The sequence below is a fragment of the Nothoprocta perdicaria genome, unplaced genomic scaffold (assembly GCF_003342845.1).
Source record: "Nothoprocta perdicaria isolate Ctin4 unplaced genomic scaffold, notPer1 scaffold_4, whole genome shotgun sequence".
Taxonomy (NCBI): Eukaryota; Metazoa; Chordata; class Aves; order Tinamiformes; family Tinamidae; genus Nothoprocta; species Nothoprocta perdicaria.
This window is the reverse complement of record NW_020455643.1, coordinates 4,427,012-4,445,565: the sequence shown is the minus strand read 5'-3', so window position 1 is coordinate 4,445,565 and position 18,554 is coordinate 4,427,012. Positions and strand designations below refer to the sequence as shown.

The window sequence follows — 18,554 nt, the reverse complement described above, 5'->3', positions numbered from 1 at the left end:
TCATGCCTCTTAGCTTATCTCATCTTTTAACTATGCCAGCAAGTTCATTTCTGTTTGTGTGTATGTGTGTGCTTGTGGGTGCCTGCCAGGCTGTTACCCAGATACACTGTTTCTTAAAACAGCAAAGTGGGGAAGAAGAGAAATGTGGGCCTGGGATCCTGAGTTTGCTTCCAGATAACTGGATTCTCATGTAGCACTGCTCTAGATCAGGTTATCTCAGTGACAAACCACAGCATCGATGGCCAAGAGGCACCAAACCAGCAGTGACATTGAGGCCAGGGCTGGCGATTCGCAGCGAGGGTAGACCCACAATTCTGCTTTTGATGGTATTTGTAAYGCTGCTAATCCCAGGGCTGTCTGCAAAGCTTAAAATGTTCAAAACATTTGTCAGTAAAACACTGATCTCTGTTCACAGAATGTTTAAGAGTTGCTTATATTTTTTTTTCTTCCTTTTCTCCTAGGATCCTGCAGGAATCTTTGAACTGGTGGAGCTTGTTGGCAATGGCACCTATGGGCAGGTCTACAAGGTAAGGGCTCTGCACATGTCTGGAGCAATCCTAGTTCCTTAGGCCAAGCATCCCAGTGCATCAGCTAGGTTCAGCTTAACCAGTTTCAGGCCTGACGAGGAACTTGMCAAACTTCTACTTTCGGGTCTCATGTTCAAGTACTGTGTAGCTCATAGAGCTCTTACAAATAAGCAATTCATATCAATTCTGAAASTGTCACTAAAAAATGAATCACTTTTTTTTTCTTCCCCCAATTGCTTTTTATTGATTTTGTGATGAGGAGGGAGTGAAGAGTCTGTAGTTTAATAGAGGAATCTCGATCTTTTCCAAAGAGCTGAGTTTTACAGCTGCACTAGCCTACGGAATGAGCTCGTTGCAGTCTAGAGCTCTGCTCTTAGCAGGAGGGTTGCATGCAGGCTGAGCGCCTCACTTTCTGCTCGACAGAAACCCACTCCAGGAGCAGAACACAAAACTCAATAGCTTTGCTTTAACATTTCTGTTAACATCTTGGAACAACTTGCCAAATGGGAATGTTCAGAAGAGAATAGAATTCTGTGGAGAATAGAGTTTTAAACCCAGGCGCTTCTCAGAAAATGCTTAAACTGCCTCCACTTTGCTAAGTCACATCGCCTGTCCCAAGTGCCTTAATGTGAAATACTTCCAGAATTTGATTTCTTGATTGATTTTTTTTTTTGGTGGAGGGAAGCAGGATATTGGGGAGGAAGTGAATTATTTCAAAGCTTGGATTTGCTTGCACTTGGTACATGATGCAAAGATGAGATAAGGTCGCTGTGATGTTTCTTGGCACAGATGCAGGTAGAATTTGCTTCCTGTTTTGGGTCTCCTCTGGGTTTTCCAAAGGCTTCTGTGTGTGAGAATCTTAATTCTGTATATGTGCACCTGGATTCATGTGTGCTCACAGGGAGCTCGTATTTATGTCCTGCCCCTATTCTCTTTTGACTGTTCTCAATATATTCCTGTGCTTATCATGACTCTGAAGGCCCAGCTCTTGCCTGTCATGCACTGAAAGACAGTGGGCTGCCCCTAATGAAAAAGAGAAGGGAAATGTGCTTAAAAAGCCACCTGTCAGGAAAGATTTGTTCTGAATTCTGGCTTCCCCGTCCTCCCACTGCTGTAGGCTAATCCCATCAATATGATGATAGAAGAGTTTAAGTGAACCGAGGATGAACTGAAACTTCTGGAGTTCAAAACATGTAAATTTTTGAAATGGCTGAGAGTTTAAAAAGAACAAAGACACCTAAACCCTTCTGATGARGGTGGTTACATTCTGGGAGCCTTCACCTCTGCCATCTTCTTGGGAAAGGTTGTTTTTCTCCCAGAGGGTGATAGAGCAGAGGAAGCAGAGACCATTTCTCCGTCGCTGAGGCCACATGAGCTTGGTTCTAACCTGTTTTTCTTCTCAGCTGCCAAAATATAATGGCAGAGGGTGACCTAATTTTAACTTGTGCATATTTCTAACAGTCAGTGGAAACTATGCGCCTGCAACGTCCTTCTGAAAGCCTGACGCTTTTGTGGAAAGCAGAAAGGGGAAATAAACTATCGGGTGCTTGCGCTGCTCTTGCGCAGCTCTGCTAATTGTGTTTCCTGTTGCAGCGTTTGATTCTTTCCGTGCGTCTATATGTTGTTTAAGGGAGGGTGGAGAAGAAGCATTCAAAGTCCCCAAGTGAGGATTTTCCAGGAGTTCCTGTATTCTGGACACTGTGGTGTTCCCCTTTCTCATTCTGCACAAAACCAGCCCTCCTCTTCACTGTTTTGGTGACTGGGAGGGCACAAAGCTGGTCTGCAGACCAGATTAGTAAGGACTGAGTTAGGCATCCATGCAAGGCTCAGTTCTGAACTCACTTGAAGTCTTGGTGCAGACCAAAGTCAACGTCCTTGTGAAATAGACCTAACTGCTTAGTGCCCCACCCCGAAAGCTAGTGCAGAAATAAGATCTCTGCGGTTCTTTTCTGCCAGATATCACCACTGCATTTGCCTCTTGCAACAAAATAGATAAATTTTCAAGAYGCTTAGACCCTTTGGCTCCTTTCTAAAAATATATATATATTTTAGAAGTTGTTACTGAGGAGTGAGTATCTGCTGTGTTTAGGTTGTTGTTCCACAGCCATTTGAAACCGAATCACATCTGGGCTGTTCCTACCCCTCTGTGCTGGTGCTGTCTGAGGTGCACACAGTGCTGTCCTCTTTCGAGCTGCTGCTTGTTTGCTCTCTGGTTCTACTCTAGGTGTGGAAAATCAAATTGGTTGYGGTGCCCAGTCTGGGGAAAACTGAGACATTTATTCCAGGGAGGGTAGAAGATTTTTTTTGGTTTTTTATGCAAATCTGCAGAAGCCAAACGATAGCGCTGCTGTTCTTGCAGAAAACTCTAACGGCAGAACCTCTAACTTTGCCACAGTCATATTTGCAAGGACACTTGGTCTCTCTCTGACACAGTAATGAGCCTGGCTGCCCAGGGCCTAGAAAGAACTAGGTCTGGGTGGCAGGGCCTGCAAGGTTTTCAGTGCAACATGAAAACCTTCCATTTGCATTGATAAATGTGCTCATTATATTGTGCTGGTGACTGAAGGATCTAACGGCCTTGACAGGATGAGGATTCTGAGAAARTGTTTCTTAGTGCAGTAATAATAAGAGCAATCAGAGCAGGGGCATAAGAAAGTGCTGTAAAAGGAGCGTTTTTTTTCTCCCCCTCCATCACATTTCATCGTTCTTTGTTTCCCAGCGTGTGTGGGATGTTCGTGCTTTTGGGGGGAGGTAGTGAAAACCAGAGCAAAGTGCTTTTCATATCTGCAGTTTTTCCATCTACCTAGTCCAAAACTGCCACGCACAAAAGAGAATTTCAGAACCATTAGTGCACTAAACATTAACGTGCAATGTAGCTTCAATATGACATTGCAGGGAAGCACCTTATTGACTGTATATCATGTGAAACGGGCAAATACAACAGGCTATTCATTGCTGAAGACTACAGACATGGCCTCTAGAAGATCCTGTGTGGTGGTTCCATACAGTGCTTATCACTGGATGGTCACAGTAGTCGTGTCCTATGGACAACGTGTGGCTCAGGGAGTAGATGTATGAACCATTTCAAAGGTAAAGCTCACTGCCCTTCCTCCTTTCTGGGTTTGAAGATGCCCTTAGGGAGGTGTATGATGCTCGTGGTGGATCAAAGCCTCTTTCTCTGAGGCTTGTGCCCCTAGGGGAGAGGAAGCTTTGGTTGGGTTGGGTTGGATGGATTTATCTCTTGGCTGGATTTATTGCTGCGTGTTCAAGTAAAAGCCTTTCTTTGCTCAAGGACTGCAGGTTACAGAATTGTCTAGGTGGATCCCTCCACAATCCCCTGTGAATGACTTGATTTTTATTTTGATGAGTGAAGGACCACATTGGTGATGGTTTATCCCTCTGTTTGAACTGGAAGTGGTTCTCTATTTTCAAATAACCCTGTATTTAGCATTTTTGCAGCATGTGATTTTTTAATTTTTTTTTTCAAAGAAATGGCTAAGAGGAATTAAATGTATTGGTCTTGGGGAGCTGAGCCATTGCCTTGCTGCTTTTCATTGGTATTTGATGAATGAAAGCAAAACTGCCAACACTAAGCCACCTTTACAGTATTATGTAATGTGAGTGGAAATACTCCTTGTATATGGCCTAATATTGTTATTACCATTTATCTCCACTTTGCATTAGAGAGCAAGCAAAAGGCCCTTAAAATAATAGGCATGCTTACAACTGCATAGATAAATCACATCACCAAGACTAGAGCTGCTGGTGTGCAAAACACCCCAGCAAATGTGCTGGAGGAAACTAAACCCATCCAAGATTACTCTGAGATTATTTCCAAAGGATTCTTCCAAGGCCTGAGGAAAACATTCGGTGGCCTGAGTTAAATCAATTAAAATGCTGCTATAGCCTTTTATATACTTTTACTTCATCCGAAATTCAGGGGTCTGGTAGTAACAAGGGTGGCTTCTGGATGCAGGTCTGGAATAGGATCTTCCTCCTGGCCTTCAGCATCGCCGCGGTGCCTGTGCTAGGAGGCCGGGCTGCCCTCGCTGCGTGACGTGGGCTGGGCTGCCCCCTTTCCATGTGTGCCAGGAGACAGCAGCACAGAGCAGGAGAAGGCCAGGGAGCTGGTAGGTACTGGCGGTGCAGAGCCTCAGACACAGCCCTGTTGGAAACCTGAAGAAAATCAGCAAATAGTTCCAGTGGTGACTGTAGCTCCTGTGTGCGGTTGTACAGTCCTGACTAGGGATATAAATGGTGTCAAGGCGATGCAGCCGCCTGCTTCTTCCSGCCTGCAGCGGGAGGATGGTGCCGGTTATTGCCAGGTGCTCCTGGTTTTTTGCTCCGYGTGCTCACCGCCGTGCCAGGCTCTGTTTTACGTGCAGCTCCATGGGTGCGCTCCTGAGCTGCACAATAACTATCGATTGTTTAATTAGCTGCTAAATGATGCTAATGGCCGAGCAGGCACACGGAGTTGTCCTGTGCTCTTGTCCTGTGCTGCAGCAGGCAGGATGTGCAGGGCGCTGCGGAGAGGGGACACGCGGYCCCCCTCGTACGGCTGCCCCCGTGTTGCCCCCAGCTCAGCTTCCATTCTGGGGGTGGCGTTTGAGGGGGATGGCACCGTGTCTTTCCAGTAGCTCTGTGTCTCACAGTGTTGTATATGTCTGGGGGTACTATACAAGGAGAAAAATGGTGGGGAAAAATGCAATCCAAGTCAGTATTTACTTAGTTTCTGCTTAACTGGCACTTGTCTGGGGCCAGGGCTGAGTAATCAGGAGGAAAACCCTCATGTTTGGCCCAGTAGACCATTTTGGTGAAAAGCAGCTATGTGAAAGAAAGGTTCAAAATCTGAGGTTCAAAATGGGCTGCTCTCATCCTCTAGCAGGGCCCACTCGAGAACCTTTGGTCCCTGGCTTGGGCCATGGGGAAGCTCCTGGGAGCAGGCCCGTTCCCAGAACTATCGTCCTGAATGCAGAGATGCCAGAGGAGCTGGGGTGGCCGATGTGCCGCCCGTGCAGAGAGCTGCCCGTGCCACCCTGTGTGTCCGTGCCCCGAAATGCCCTGCAGCCTCTGGCCCTTCCTCGGGCTCCTGTCACCCCTGGGACTGCAGAGAAGCAGCTGAACACGCTCAAGAGTGATGCTTTAAGGTCCTTCCCTTCCTTTCAYACTTTTTAAAGAGGGTAAGTGAGCAAACAAGCAGTTCACAGCGTTGAGCAGAGCTCTGCCTGCCTCAGTTCCGGCCCAGGGGGAAGCCGGGTTGCGCCTGTGTCCTCCTGTGCTGGGCCCAGGGACACCGCGATTCCCAGGGCACCACGAGGAGCTCCCATAACTAGTGGGTGAGGAGGACGGCGTTAATTGTTTTCAGTAATTGGCTRTTTTATTATCTCTCTTCCTGAAAGACCGATGGCCAATAGTTTAGTAATTAATCACTGTTTGCTTTTAGCTGGGTGGAAGAAGTTACCCTGCTGCACAAAGTTGTTATTTCCTGGGAGGACTCTTACTGTAGAGAATTAATCTTAGTTTATACACACAGCTTTTAGAGCTGAAGACCAACTGCTGTGACTTGCTCGAGAGGCCAGGCTGAAAGCATGAAAACCACGCGTGGTTCCTGCAAAYGGGGCTCGTGTTTGTGGGCACCTCCTGTCTAGATAACCATGCTGTGGTGAGTGCGGTCCTGAGAGGCAGCCTGGAGCGTGCAGTGAGGTCTGAGGGGCTGCTGCGCTTGCTTCACAGACCGTATCGTCTTGAAATCTGGACAGCTGCATTCCCAGAAGGCAACTTCTGCATCTTAGGGCACATGTTAGGCTTTTAATGTATAAACATTGAGAAGGTGAGAAAAGGCAGTCCCTGTGGAGTCCCTGCACGCTGTGGAGGATGGGTGCTTGTCCCAGATAGCCTCCTGTTGGGATTGCTTTGCCTTGCCCCCGGAGAGGCACCCAGACCTTTCGTGGGAGAACCTTCAAGGTCGCGTCAGGACCATGAGGGCTTGAGTGGATTTATAAGACTTACAAGCTGCTTTATAATCCTGTATTAGAAGCAGAGTATTAAATATTAAGCCATCGCTTCCGCTCTCGTGGCTCCCTGTGCTGCAGGAAAGCAGAGCCCGCGCGCTGCCGCCACCGCGGTCACCTCCTCTTCTGTGGGCAGGGGACCCYGGGGGGGTTGTGAATTATTATCTGCTCTTATTGGGTCACAGGGGAGGGCTGGGCTACCATACTGCTTATGCTATAGGATAACGCACGATAACGTTGCCAGAATGAAAACTGGTGACCTCAATTCAGCAGCTTCCCTGTCATTTTGAAATATCCCAAGAAGAGGAGGTGCTTCCCTTGCTCATTCAAATGGTGCATTTCGGAAACACGGGCTTGTTTTCGCCATGCAGGCGGTGAGGTTGAACTGGAAAATGCTTAAAATGATGTTTCATTAAAAAAAAAAAAAAAAAGAATTAAAAAGGGGGGAAAAAAAGAAAAAGGAAAAAGAAAAGCTTTGTTACCAGAGCAACTGGTACATCTTGTGCTGCTTCGTTTCTGAAACGCGCAGAGAACCTCAGCCCTCCCTCCCCCCGAGGAACCAGCCCCCACACACCTACGCACCAATATGTCACATTAACTTCTCTGCTTACTGAATAATATAAGGAAAGGCGCTTTTTTACATTTCAGCCCTACAGAACACAGATCATAAGCGGTGATTAGAAATGTTCCTGAATTAACTTGTTGTCTCTCTGTCACCCCTTGCCCCTTCTGGAGCCTGTGTAATGGGTAAGGGCAAAGTGAAGGTCATGAGCAGAGCAGTGCATCTGTGTGGTGACATTTGTCCCCTCTCCCGCACTTTGTTTTGTGCTCTGCCTTTGTAAAGGCTGTGCAATTTGGCAAGACAAAAATACCTGCAATGGCATAGGGGAAAATAGCGGCCTTTGAAAGAGCCAGGCAAAACGGAGAGCGCACARCGGAGCCCGGAGCAGGTGGAGAAGGTGCTGTGACCTCGCAGTGCTCTTTGTGCCTTGCAGAGCTTCATGGTTGCAGAGCTTGCAGAAGAGCCCTCTCACCAACAGGTTGCATTGAAGGAGGTTTCATGCAAGCAGCTACTCTGCAGGTATCTTGATCAACCACTGCTTCTAGTATGTTCTCCATCTATCCCATAGGGCTGACTGGACTAGAAACTCCAGTCTGTCTCTTCTCTCTCAGCACCTCCCTTGGACTTTGGAAGTGGACCGATACATTGATGAGCTATCAAGCCCCTCTATCCACAGATTATGTGACCGTGCACCGATGTTACTGGATGTATGATCTGTTTTAGGCTAATGGAGCCCCAGTTCTCTGTCCATGTAGCAGTGCGGCGTGGCTGCGATCTGAAACCAAGTCCATCATTTGTTCAGCCTCCATGCAAAGAAATGGCAGAGACTGGAGTCCCTTGGGATGAGCTGAGCACTAGCTTGTGTGGCCCTGCTGGATACTGCCTGGAGTTACCACACTCTGATTGCACCTCTTCACGTGAGGTACCTGTGTATGTGCCACCARCTACAGTCCTGAACCTGCGCCGCGGGGGTGAATGGAGCTGTCTAGAAGCTCTCCGCTGCTCTAAACTTCTTGGATGACTCTGTGCGGCTGCACYAGCATTTTGAAGCCTGATGCTTAGGCTGGTTTCCACAGAAGCCACATGCAGCAGCTCAGGAGTTAAGCGAGCGGCCAGACCGCAGCACCGTATTTGGTCACTACCCAGCGAGATGTTCAGTGCCTCCTCTCCCATTAAGGGCCAGCCCAACAAAGCTGCTCTAAACAACGTAAATCTGCTTTGTGAGGCATTTTTCAGTCCTGGAAGGTGCTTTGTCCAGGCTCCCAAGTTCAGCTAAGAAACCAGGTTCAGAAGAGGACTCTCCAAAAGTTTAACGGAGGGAAGGACGGGTAGCACCATCCTGTGCATGTTAGTTTAGGCTTCCTCTTTGAGGCGTTCGTGCTTGCTGGAGTGTTTGTCTTCCGAGACGTTTCATGCTTGTCATTTTTTATATATTTTCAAGTTTTGATGCAGTTTGACTTGCTGCTGAGGCCTGGCTCCACGGCACTGAAGGAGAGGGATGCCTAAGGGAAGCCAGCTGGATCTCTGCATTTTCTCCTAGCTACACTCTGAACGTTTGCTGCAGCGATAAGTGTCTCTCAAAATCCGCAGTTTATTCTTAGGTTCACCTGGGAAGCCCTTTATACTAATTGCCTAAAGATGGAAAGTGCCAAGCAAACATAACCTGCTTCCAAATGTTGTGTTTTTTTCCCTCCCCTTGCTTACGAATGGCAAGTTGGCATTTTTTGCCCACGTGGGACTGAACAGGGACCAGCATGTTCCCTGGGGCAGCACAGAGGGTTGTGCCCCTATCCACTCATGAAGGTGACCTCTCCACCATCAAGTTTAGAGAGGGTGTGTTTTACAAACGGGGTAGTATTGAGGATGCACCCAGCTTTTCCAGTGCAGGAGACTCACCTCCTCTTTCATGGAGCTGCCTTGCACAAGTGGGAAGCCATGGGGTGACTGCTGTGCATGTGACACATCAGGTGCTTCCAGTAGACCCGTCTGTAGCTCACAGGTCTATCAGAGCYAGGTGTTGAAGAGTGATGATGGGGTGGGGAGGGTTATGCACAGGTCAAAGGATCAGATTTGAGCTTCCCAAAATTAATTTTACACAGCTGCCCACCAGCCCTGTGTGCAAGCTTTGCTGAATGCTGCCCTAGTGGATGTTGCCCTAGCTCAATTTAATTTTAATTTTTGCATTGAGCACTGGATGGGATTTTTTTTTAATAAGTCTAGCTATTGAATCCCTAGTAAACAAATAGTGTTAGCTTGTTACAGTTTTTCTGCTTGCTTGAGATACACTTGCTAACAGGGTCGTTAGGAAGGAACGTATTTCAAGTTTAACTGTGCAGATCCTGGATGCGATGAGATGGGGCTTCTAGAGTACAGCTGCTCTGTCTTTTATCTCAACGTGATGGATCTGTCCAGCACTGGGGTTGCAGGAAAGTGTGACACCAAAATCGTCTTATCTGTGAATGAAGCCGGTTTAATTCACACTGAGGTGTAGGGAAAAGTGATTAATTGGGAAAGGAAGTTCATGATACTGCCCCGTTTTTGATGAACCTTTCAGCGCTCTGCCCATGTTTTCTAGACCTCTGTGTCCACAGAGCGGTTTTAGACCAGTCACATTCAAACCCACGAGGTATAATCCTAGTATTTTACCCCTTTTGAATGACCAAACAAGCCCATGGAGCACATTGAGGAGTTAAGCCCTTATTTGTGCCTGACCTAACAAAGCGCTGAGCGGCTGCTCGCTTCAGCCGCCGTCAGCAATGGCGGGAGCGGCCCAGGCCGGCGCGGCCGCCACCATGGCCCGCCGTGACAGGGGCTTCGTGCACCACCGTGCTCCAGCACAGCCCGCCTGTCACCAGAGGACACAGCGGAGGCCTCCGTGTGAGCGAACAACCGGCCACCTTCCCCGCTCGCCGCTGTCGGAGCGAAATCCGCCCGCGCTGCCGTGTGGGGCCGGCGGACATGTTGAGTGAGCGGCRGGACGTGCGGCCCACATGGCACCCCAGGCTCGTGGGCACCGCCACTCTCCTGAACTAGATAACGTCTGGAAAAGAAGGTGGTGCTCCCCATCGGTGTTGAGTACCCAGCTTTCTCGCACTCCTTCTTTTGTCTGGTTTATCGTGTTCTTGGCCAGCGCAGCAGCAGCAAGTGCAGAGAGAGCATCAAGCGGTGGAGAGGTAGAAAACAGTACAGGAGCTGTTAAATCCTTCCTGCTAAGGCTTTCTTCTTCCCCCCTGCTTTGCATTCCCTTTTACTCAGAAAAAAAAAGAGGATATTTGTTCTCTGGCACATCTTTCAGTTGGTAAGTCTTTATGCTAATACTTTCTTTGGCGTTGTAATTTGTCCCCGAGCAAAACCATTAGTTGGGAGTGAGATGCCTCATTAAGTATTGAGCATTCCAATCTCTACAGCCAGGTCCTCTTCTGCAAAAAAAAACATGGAACTTCCCGAGGATTTTGCACGAGTTTATTCTCTGCTTGTTTGCCTTCTGGATCTGCAGCACTTTAGGTAAAACCTGGACCATGCAGCTAATGGCTAAACAGCAGGTAAAAACCTCCTGGTTAGAACCTCTGGTGGACAGTAAAGAAAAAAGAAAAGAAAAAAATAATTTTTTAATGGAAGTAGACATTCACACGTAAGCAGCAAATGCTTTTTCCCAGTTCCTAGGCAAAATTGCAAATTTAACAGGACTTGCCATTGGTCTCTGTTTCATTAGAGCAATTACTGTTATAGCCAAAGTGRGCAGTACTGCTGGTGCTTAGTCTAAAGGCTTTCATGTGAAGTTCCTGTGCTTTGGGGACCTTCTGTTTTGCACTTCAATTCAGCAGGTCCAGGATCAAGGCCAGAATCTTTCTCCTATATATAATTAATAGAAGGACAGCTGATTCAGCTGGATTTCTGTAAATAGCGTGCTCAAAATGGATTGGGAGTTGTGCCTCTGAATGCAGATAGCGCTAACGCAAGGGGCAGTTTGCAGAAGAAATTTTAAGTCTTATGCTAGAGGAACAGTCTTGAGAAACACAACAGAACATTGTGCTTCTGGACTTTGCAAAAGCCRCTTCCACTGGAGACATGAATATCTGAAACCGTAGGAAAATGAAGTCCTGACCCGCAGTGCTTGAAAGGCTGCGTGCATCGGGTGGCCACCAATGACACTGAAAATAAGGACTTAGCTCAGGCTTCCTCCTGGTAAAGTAGTGACTTYGGTGTGTAGGGCTGAACAGCAGCAAGAAGATTTGGATTTAGGGTCTGTTCCTGTCTCTGATTTAAATATCAGCGTTAACAGGACGTGTTGTCTCTTTATGCGTGAGCTGCCCTAGCTCTGTGGTCTTCAGTGCATCTCCATGGATGKCCACGTGTGTGCACCAGGCTCTGCATGAGGTGGTACATCCCCCTGCATGGTTTTTCACTTGCAGAAGGGCACTAGCAAGACAKGGAGCGTTTTTCACTCACGTTACGTGTGTTCTGGTCATTTGGGCTGTCTTTGGCCTGGTTGGCTTGCTCTGACGTTGCTCTAGAGTGCGCACAGCGTGTTCATTTGCCCAGCTTAGCCAGTCCTGCCCGCAGTGCGGCGCTTAGCCGGGCTGCACATCCGTGCCGCAGAGCTCCTCTCTTATGGCCAACTTGTGGGCTTTTTTTTTTCCTGCATCTGACTGTATTAGCTGGAACTTGGCACAGCCAAGGGCAATCTGTGCTCTCCCGTGCGGCAGACACGGCGCTTGTGCGCGCTGCGGTGCCTCCGTCGTCAGCAAGCTCATGTGGCAAAGGAGAGCATCAGCCAAAGCACTTGTCGTAGGGCCACGGCGTTGGGCTGGGGCCTCTCACAAGGACGGGCCTTCTTTCCCTAAAACTTGTGCCTTTTCCTCTAGAAGGAGCCCTGGGCATGCAATGCAGAGCCTTGAGTTCTACCCACAAACGGGCCATCTCACAAGTTGATGTTAAAAACATGGGCTTCATGGTGCAGAAGAGGCCAACACCGGTGCGTCTCCTGGAGCCCAGCTCCTGGAGATGGTGACACCTGGAGCTGCGGGGTGTCCAGGGTCACTTGGGTGGTACAGGTGGGTCAGCTTCATGGGTGGGATTCATCTCCCTGCTATGTCTCCATCCGTGTGCACGTTGGCAGTGCTAATTACTGCCTGGAGGCAGCCGGAGGGATTTCCTGTTCTAGGGAGAGATCACGCTTCTGTTTGGAGTTCATCAGCCCATGGATGAGGTCGCATGTGAGACGGGGAAAATCGGATGTGGGCAGTAGCCTCTGAAAGCCCAAGGTACTTCTTGWTTGTTGTTTTTTGTTCCCTTATTGGTGACCATTCGCAACCTGCTTTGGAAGAAATACCTTGGAAGGAATAGTTGGGAAGAAATAAGGTAATTATGTCATTTAATAAAAGCCCTGAGAATACTGATTTAAGAGCAACCACTAACAGTGTAGAGAAGCTGGGTCTGAAGAATGTGATTCGTGTTGCACGGGAGATATTAATCATGTCAACTCCCAGGAGATAAGTCTGCTAGAGACATGGTTGTGTTGGCTGCACCATTCTTATCATTAGAATTAGGCTGTGTTCAAGAGCTTATAAAAGCAGAATGAAAGATTTCGAGCAAAAGGAATCAATAACTTGAAAGCATTTTAATTCAAAATTAGAAGAATGGAAACGGTTATGGGCAGAGAGAGTGTATTAATAAAGGAAAATAAGTATTTGTTACTGCTGGTATGGAATGAGATAATTCAARAGAAATGCTCGAAGTGCCTTTTGTCACAGCTAATGCCTTTTGTTAGGTTTCCAAGCAAAATTGAGCTTGCGACTTTCAATTTCAGGGTTCTCAGATGATCAAAATACCGTGGGGCAGTCTGATCATATAATACTTTACTGGAATGAGGGCATCAATAACTTTTGCCGGGGTGTGATTTACACAGTTGTCAGTGTCTGAATTGCCATAATATGTCTCTGCCTGGGAAAAAAGCTGCATTTGGAGGCAAAAAAAAAAAAAAAAAAACACAAACCACAAAGCAGCAGCTCTCTGGGTAGCCGGTTCACTGCTTATAAAGGATGCAGGAAAGTGATTGCTTATGATGCATTCAAATAGAATTGCTCAGCATCTAAAACGAGAGGCATGGAAGCTACTACAAGGTCAAGCAGTGTCCTTTGAGAAGAAATAGGTGACTAATCCTGTCGAGGGCAGATAACGCATCTGTAACTGCATGGCAGATGCATCTGAAATTAAGATTAAAGGTGCTTTGCACACATACAGAGAAGGGAGAAAAAAATCAGAGGAAAAGATTAGCTTTTGGTGGGTGACAAACTATAACTCTTGCAAGGGAGAGATTTAAGGAGAGACTGAAGTACTCAGAAACCTGGGGAATTATTGGAGATTCTGCAGCTGTTTGCAACTGATGGTCTTAAAACAGCTCTAAATTGTTTGGTTTTGAACCTGTCTCTCGCCCATGTGTATTGCAGGCTCTTAGAGACAATATCTTCTGCAGCCCCGTCATAGAGAGAAGGAATCTGAAAATCCAGAGCCCTGGCCACCCCATCCCTGKGCAGCTCTAATTTAGGATGCCCCAGTTTAAACTGAGGCAAAAAGGGAGCTGACCTTCAGCTTTGCTGATACTCCTCTTTCTTTTGCTGACATACCCTGCAGGTCAGGGTGCTGAGAGCTCCTCAGAACGACGCCCCTGTCTCTTGGCAGATATTTTTAAGTATCTGCTTCGCTAACTGGGGCCAGGGAGCTTTGCTGAGGATCCTGCAGTGAACTCTTGACTGATGGGTTTGCGCCAAGATTGCATTTCTTAATGTGATGAAGAGGGAGATATTTGGGGCTTTGTCAGTCCCACTGTGCTGCAGACTGTGCTGGATCCAGTTTGTGAGAACACATTTTGGCTACAGCTTCTCTGAAAAGAAGGACTCTGTCCTTTATAACCATGGCTGTGGCTTCAGATAGGGGAAGCTGGGGTTCATAGTCCCAATTTAGAGACGTAATGCCAATTCAGAGAAAATATCACTCCTGAAATAGAACAGAGAAGGCCCACGGGCCCACCAGGCCCTTTGGACTCACAATGTTTCTCCTCCAACTCGAGGAAAAACAACACAACCAAACAAAACATTTGGCTTCACCATTAGAAAAGGACCCTGGGTGCAAATCCCATTTTCTTGCATAAACATCCAAAGGCCTTTTTCTTTTCTTTTTTTTTCTTTTTTTTTTCCTGCAATAAAAGAAAAATATTTTTGCAAATCTCCAGTGTCTCAGGGGCCTGGACGTGGTGGTCCCGGTTGCCCCGGGTCGGCTGTACCCGGATCTGTGCGTGGGCTTCCTTCCTCCGCCAAAGGAAGGACGTGGAYGTTGATTCATCAGCTGCTTAAATACTTGTCCAGTTGGGAGATGGCCCTGGTGTCTGGTGTGTAGGTGACCTTTCATTTTGCTAGCAGAAAATGGAGATTAACCTTGAGATCGGCAGACCACCGTTGAGATTGCGCTGGCTATTGCATAAAAATAGACACAGAAGCTGGAAAGGAGGATATTATACCTGTTGAAGATCACCTTCGTGCTATTAATTCACTGACTGCCAGGCTTGATCACGAGTTTGTGGCAGTTTTACTTGCGTAAGAAAATTGTATAGAAACTATAATGACTCCCTTGGTATGTGACCTTTGCATGCATGCATGAAGATTTCCTTATTCCTTCTTTCTTCTGCCCAAATGAATCTTATCATAGTAGAGCAGTGGTTGTTTTTAGTCTAAAGCAAGCATGAGAAAAACAAGCTACTGTGGTGTTGAATAATCTGGTGCGAGTTTCTTTCTGTGTTTCTTGGCTCTTAGTTATTAATGAGACATTTGTTCTGTTTGCTTGAAAACCTCCCAGCAACTATCACGTGTGCACGACGCAATTTATTTGAGGTCTAGCTAAATGCTGTTTTTTTCCAGAAAGGGAAATAACTGAAATTAATAGAAAAAAAAACTAAGTAGCATTAACCCTCTGTAGGTTGGTTCCTCGTTAATCATTTTGGTTATTTAACTCACAATGCAACTGAGGGCTCTGCTGGTGCAACAGGCCTGGGGGAGCTGCCCAGGGACTCGGGGCTGTTGGTTGAATAATCACATACCCCTGAGCGCTTACTTCGGATGGCAGTGGTCCAGAAAACTGCCAGTGCCCTAATTAACACACTTTTTCAATGGACAGTATTAATATTCATACTATTATACTGTAAAATGAGTAATTTGAATAGACAGAATGTCTTGCACTCTTTGGATCTCCTGTGGATTAACCTACAAAAGGCCATTGGCACTCTTCCTTTCAGGCCTTAATGGGTACAAAGTCTTCCAGCAAAATTGCATGAAGCAATGTTACCTAAAAAAATGTGTAGCAAATATAATGCATTTGATAGGGCTATTAATATTTTGTTAGAGCCGCTGCTGGTATGTGAAGAAAAATGTTTRTAATATATAAGCCCCATCCGAATGATGGAGGATTAAGGCAGCTCGCTGCGATGACTGGTCCTGTAACATCCATCTACATGATGTCAACCGAGCAATATTAGGCACAGGGTCCTCAGCTGAGCCTCGACTTAGAGGAAAATAGTTCTGGAAGGGAGAAAGCGCATATATATTTGACTGGAAAACAAAAGACTTGGAAGGCCAGTCATGTTTTATTGATGCCTGCCATTAGGGGCTCCCGCGAGATGCACTGCTGATTTTAGTGAAAGAAATGGAAATGGAGAGCACACTGTGAAAGAAAGCAGATTCACCAGGAGGACAGAGCTGAGGCACCAGTGAGGTGGAAGGCAATGTATTTAACATGCGGATGATGGAGCCAGGAGTGCCTGATGTGTTCAGGTGAATGTATGGTAGCTTCCTAAGGCATCCAGATATTCCATTCACTTGGAATTTGAGCTCTGTTCTCTCCCAAACCATCCTGCAATGGACACCTGCCTTTCTCAGGATGTGACTGACCACTTGTCCTTGAGCAAGGGGAAACCAGGGTCAGGTTGAATGCTGAGGATGTAACTGGAAGACAAAGACTCTCATCCAGTGAGTGCTGGGTATGGGCTCCTCTCCATAGCAARCTGGAAGGAATGAGCTTTCCAGTTGCTCCTATCGTGTGAAGAACCAGGTGCAAATAGGGAGCAATGGGAAGGAAACGGGCCCTGTGACTCGCTGCAGATTGGACTGCGGCTCCTGCAAGGATCGGGAGCCCACAGAGATTTTGGTCTGACTTCAGCTGTGGAGGAGAGGGTGGAAGAGCCCACCTGAGTGCCGAACAGGGGCGGGATCACAAACWGGTTTGTCATTCAGCCTGTTGTTGTGTATGCTCCCTGCTCCACTCACTGCCCGGTCGGTCTCTCCCGCGCGCGGCCCGGCCTCCGCTCCGGACCTCCCTTCCCCGCGCGCAGACGGCGCCGTGTCCCTCGTGCCCTGCCGCAGATGTTGCCCTACATGCTCTGTCRGCAGCCCAGCCATCTAGGAATAATAACTCAGGCTCTGAAGAGAGATGCTTGATGGTAGATGGCACGAACACTCCTCCTACTGTTTTTATGCCCGTGATAAGCTGAGCTGGGCCCCCTCGCTGCTTATCCCATCTGCCGGCGTCGCTGCTGCCAGAGTTCATAGAAACACCGAAATCTGTTTCTCTTCCAACAGTTACTGCAGTTGTGCTCCCTTCTTTTTTTTTTTTTTTGAGAAGTGTTTTAGGTTTAATCAATTTATTTTTGTAACGTTGGGAGAAAAGATCCATGGGGGACTCACAGATGGATAAGCCATAGAGGTTTCCATATCTTGGAGAAAGGTTAGGAAGATATTATGCAGCCCGTTGCACAACCTTGTCATGTCTCACGTGAGGTTGAGCAGAAACTTGCACTTGGGCAAGCACCAGCTGCACCTCCAATGGGAAAAATACAACTATGCGTAACCGCGCRCTGCATTTCATGGTGACAGCAGCAAAGCTTCAGTGTAAAGAATTTCGGCAACTGCGGGCTGATGCCAGAAGGGGAATTTGCGTCYGTGAGAACACAAATCGTTTTAATCTCCCTATGAGCAGGTCGTGTTAACCAGGTGGGAATGTCTCAGGCCAGGCCTAATGGTCAGGCCCATCTCAGAGCTCTGTCTAAAAACCTTGCACTGCATCTTATCAGCTGAGCTTTACAGAGTTAACTGCTCCAGTCAATGGGCTCAACCTCTATTTAAAGCTGGTCCGAAAGTTTCCATGGAAATGATTTTTTCCCCTTTTTGCAGGAAGGACATTTTGTGCAGGAAGCTTCACTGTGGCGGTGGGGGAGGCCATTCACYTCGAACAGCAGCACTGAAATGATGGTGGAAAGGCAGAGAGGACTTAAACCAACCTTTGTCTTTCCTTTTCTTCTTCCAAACCRCACATATATTTGCAAAACCTGCCTTGAGACCACACAGTAATTTGCCCTGTGGTTCCCATTGCAGGGCTTCGTCCTGCTCGCTCCTAGCAGGGTGTTTGTGATGGGAACTGCTGCTTCCCTCTCAGCACGCGGGACAAGGATGGGTAACACGAGCTCSTGTCAGGCTCCCCTTTCCCACCAAGATCCAAGGATGAGCCCGGCAGAGCCCGGGCCATTCCCGAGGTGCCGGTGCCCTTCATCCCACGGCCGGAGCGGGGCTGTCGGGCAGTGCCTCAGGAGCCCCCATACGAGCTCTTGATTTGCTAATTACTGCTATTACGACAGGTTCTTCACCTTTTATGAAGGGTCTGCCATGGGGACCTTGGTGCAGCGTTCGGTGTCTGCTGCAGAGCTGCAGAGGAGGCTGTTTGAGGCAAGAGTTAGGGTTTTGAGCAGGTTTTTTCTTGGCTTTTTCCTGGAAAGAGGAGCCTGGGGAGCCGGGCGCRCGTCAGCCGCCGCGGGCTGTAGTAGCAGCTCCTCCTCCTCCGGCTGCAGGGTGTTGGTGGAGGGGAGCGCGGAGCCGTCCCCGCGCACGGGCTGCCTGCAGACACCGTCCTGCCGYGCGGCTGCACCGGCCGCCCGAGCTGCTCGGAGCTTGCGGCTTCTTCTCCCATTCAGGCTTCGTTTTTCCCATTCGTCCTTCCTCCAGCTCCGTGGGATGGACCTCTGGGTGTTGGGATTTTAGAGCTGGCCTGTGGAAAATGAGGAAATGCGTATATTTATCTTGAGGAAAACACAGCTCAAATACCTGCTTGCAAAGCAAACAGTGTGGCTGCTGTCTGTTATTACGACTTCCCTGCAGCTTGGCAGGGTGAGGGCCCAGTTTGCTGTGGGCTGGATGTTGTAGCTGTAAGGAGAAGTCACCTCTGTCGTGTGTTTGGGCTGTTTCACCAGGTCCAGCTATGAGCTGGACCTTACACATGTGAATTCCTGACGCACCCGACCCAGCTGCGGSCAGCTGTGCTCTTCCTAATGCGACTGCAAGGTAGATCTGGCCCACAGTGCTCAGGACAAAGCTCTAGTCTGCTCCAGTGAGCCTGTGCAGGGATAAAAACCCGGGA

The 18,554-nt window shown here is 48.0% G+C and overlaps 1 protein-coding gene across 1 annotated transcript in view; it reads left to right on the top strand.

Moving 5' to 3' along the window:
• Positions 1-18,554, top strand: part of TNIK (TRAF2 and NCK interacting kinase) — a 134,288-nt gene that overhangs the window by 22,408 nt on the left and 93,326 nt on the right. The window contains exon 2 of the mRNA XM_026045409.1: positions 462-527. Coding sequence (XP_025901194.1) covers positions 462-527 — 66 coding nt within the window. The remainder of the gene's footprint in view (positions 1-461; positions 528-18,554) is intronic.